Here is a 3,502-nt window from a genome sequence, read left to right as displayed (position 1 = left end):
AACCAAATGTTTATCCCAAAAGTTAGACCCTAAATCCTGAAATTAGCCCCCATTAACCCAAAAAATTACAACCTAGGCTACATTAGTCCTGCACAGAGATATCCACCATCATCAAGAGTGTTGTTGCTCATTCTCTATGTACACAAAAGTGTAGGGCAGCTTCATCTTCACAAAAAACTTCATCTGCCACCCCTACAGCATCATCAACAACCTGAAAAAGGAAGGGACCCCAAAAAAGGCAAATTTCGATGAACCCCAGCAGTTTGATATCGATGAATTACTGACAAAGGAACTAATGGCAGAAATTTATTTTGAAGAGGAAGAACAAATTCAAGATGAAGACATAGAGTTCTATGATTCTGATAATGAAAACATGCAACATGAAGAAGAGTCTACAGAAAGGACTCAAGAAACAAATGAGCCAGGTCAGCAAGAGACCATCCATCAACATCTAGATCAACAACAAGGACATAATCATGCAACAACTACAATCAACATAAAACAGCTTACCATGTATCAGAGAAGAGAGATTGTTGATGCAATGTTGGTGAAGATGCAAGATGGAGCTTTGCCAAGAAGATACAAAATGCAACTTTCCACACAATTCAGAGTGCATTAATCAACAATCACCAGAATATTCAAAGACATAAAAAAATAAATGGCAGAAGGGAATATGATTGATGTCAGGACAAAGAAGTATGGCAAGGCAGGTCCAAAGCCAAGGGAATTCACAGATGAATTCCTACAAGCAGTCCCTCTTTATTTAAGGCAGACAAATAGGTCATATGCAGCAGCACTCAACAGTTCACATGTCACTTTGCACTACTTGAAGAAAAAAGGAAGGTTGAGAACACACACAGCAATTTGCAAACAAGCACTTACAACAGATCACAAGATAGCTAGAATGAAGTGGGTTTTAAGTCATATAAACCCTGTTGAAGGAAATCAGGACCCCAGTTTTGAAGACATGAGTTATGCCATTCACATAGATGAGAAATGGTTCTACTTGAACCCTGACAAAAGGAGGTTTTATCTCCTTCCAAGTGAAGAGGATCCATACATTGCACAACAGTCAAGAAGATTCAAGTTAAAGGCAATGTTCATGGCCATTATTGGTAAGCCATTGTATATGGCATAAATGGTGAACTACTACATGATGGAAAGTATGGGATTTTCCCATTCACAGTCCAAGACAGAGCAAAGAAATCAAGCAAGAACAGAGAAGCAGGAACAATGGTGACAAGGGCCCTTCAGAATGTAAACACGGAGGTCATAAGGGACATGTTACTTAACAAAGTAATTCCAGCAATCAAGGATAAATGGCCTGAAAGTCTGCCTAAGAATGTTGTCATACAATGGGACAATGCAAGGCCACATCAAATACCAAGAGATGAAGAGTTTGTTGCAGCAACAACATCCAATGGGTTTAATATTCAATTTGTGTTCCAACCAGCTCAATCTCCTGATCTAAATGTGTTGGATTTAGGTCTTTTCAGGTCTATCCAGTCCTTACAGTATCAATCTTTTCCTAAGAATCTAGATGAGCTAGTTGAGAAGGTGATTGAGTCATACAACACATTCAAGCCAGAAGTCAATAAGTACATATGGGTCACTCTACAGAGATGCATGATCAAAATACTCAAGGCACAAGGTGGGAATAAATACAAAATTCCACACATGAACAAGAAAAAACTTGAAAATCTTGGCATTATGCCAAATCAAGTGTATGTTCAGAAAGAGATAGTGCTAGAGGTTGTAGAGTACTTGAACACAATGTTCAGACCAGCATCAGAAGAGACTCATGCAGCAGCAGAGGATATGGAGGTGGATGCAGATTAGACAAGGGTACACATCAACTCAGGACAACAGCATATACTGCCACACATAACCATCTGAAGTTTTTTTTTAATGTTTTGCAATCTAAATGAATAGGTGGTTAGGTGTATTTTGTGTGTTAGAGTGTCATATACCACTAAGGCAGTGATGTGAAAGTCTAAGTACTCATGTAATAGGATTTTTGTAGCCACATTTTGAATGGAATGAAAATGATTATAATGTGAACTCAAAAAATCCATCAGAAGTTCATAAGTTTGTTGAATATAACAACTCAAACAAGTTTACCTCAACATCACTCACAAAATTGTGATTGATGGAGCAACATACTTGTTCAAATTGAAATTCAATGGAGTCCCTTCATCATATGGATTACACAATAACAATATACTCACAATAATAAAGGGACTCTACACTGAGTACTACAGAGACAACAATGAGGGACTCACATTCAAGGTGTTCTCTTCCACAAAGGTCATTGAGAACATTATATGCAACACACAAGCCAAATTAGCCTCATCATTCATCAACCATATTCCCTTATAGGCCAAAACTAGTTCTAACATGGTGATCACATAAAAAAAAACATACATTTAGGGCCATTAACACACATCAGACCCAACATTCTGTCCACAAGCCATCATACACCAACAATCAATCAACAAACAGATACCACAACAAGAATAAAGCCAACAATTGTACCCAAAAATTAGCCAAAAATACTTCAGCGACAATATTCAGTCACCCATCAACACCCACAACCAGATTCAAGGCCAAAAATAACCAGATCCAACAAATTATCCACAACCCATCAACAAACACAAACATCAACATTGAACACCAAAAATCAATCATTAAATTTGGAATTCATCAACCACAATATAACCAGCACACAATCAAACAGATCCATCAATAAATAAGGACTCAAATAAAGTAAAGAATAAATTAGGGTTAGGAATCGTTACGAGAGCAGTCACTCAGAGGGTTGAACCATAGGGTTCATCCGCCTCACATAGTAGTGCACAACAGGGACAGAGGAAGAGGCAACCTCTGGTTTCTTGGAGGGTGGTTCCTCATCAGCCTTCCTTATCAGATGACAAAACGATGTACTCGTTGTCAGGGAGCCCACGCATCCTATGCAACGCCACACGCGCCGCCTTCCTCGAAGTACGAACCTTTGGTAGTGGTCGTTCCCTCTTAGATCTGGGCTTAGTTGGGGCCACAGCACTCCCCTCTCCACTCTCATCCACCAGATCTAGAGGAGCCTCAGAGAAATCGAGTGACTTTCGACGGGACTCACCCTGTCCTTCCTCCCTCTTCTGTCTTTCTTCCTCATTTATGCTTTTAAGGACTTGACTGAGCTCTGTAGGTGTATAAGGTACAGTAGGAACCCGTTTCACTTGACTCATAGAACTGACGATGGAATGGAGATCTAGTCTTAAAGCAGTGGATGAGATTGGAGATCAGATTCTCCTCTCCTTTGTCGTTGGTTGCCATGCAAGCATCCTTCAAAGGATCCAAGTTAACCATTGTTGAGGAGGGAGTTGTGTTTGAGAAAGATCGAAGGAGAGAGGAAGTAGGAAATCGAAGAAAAGAGGAGAGAGGAAGTGCAGATCTGGAGAGAGGAAGTGGGAAATCGAAGAACACAGGAGAGAGAAAACCCCAATTG

The 3,502-nt window shown here is 39.8% G+C and overlaps 1 protein-coding gene across 1 annotated transcript; it reads left to right on the top strand.

Annotated features, from left to right (window-relative positions):
* The first annotated feature begins 658 nt into the window (after window positions 1-658).
* On the top strand, window positions 659-1,839 carry LOC145625181 (uncharacterized). Its single transcript, XM_081678257.1, has 2 exons — window positions 659-1,115; window positions 1,187-1,839. Exons 1-2 carry the CDS (start codon window positions 659-661, stop codon window positions 1,837-1,839), a joined length of 1,110 nt encoding a protein of 369 aa, XP_081534383.1.
* The last annotated feature ends 1,663 nt before the right edge of the window (window positions 1,840-3,502 follow it).

The sequence above is a fragment of the Chenopodium album genome, chromosome 3, assembly GCF_948465745.1.
Source record: "Chenopodium album chromosome 3, dcCheAlbu1.1, whole genome shotgun sequence".
Classification (NCBI taxonomy): Eukaryota; Viridiplantae; Streptophyta; class Magnoliopsida; order Caryophyllales; family Amaranthaceae; genus Chenopodium; species Chenopodium album.
This window is presented reverse-complemented; position numbering and strand designations above follow the sequence as displayed.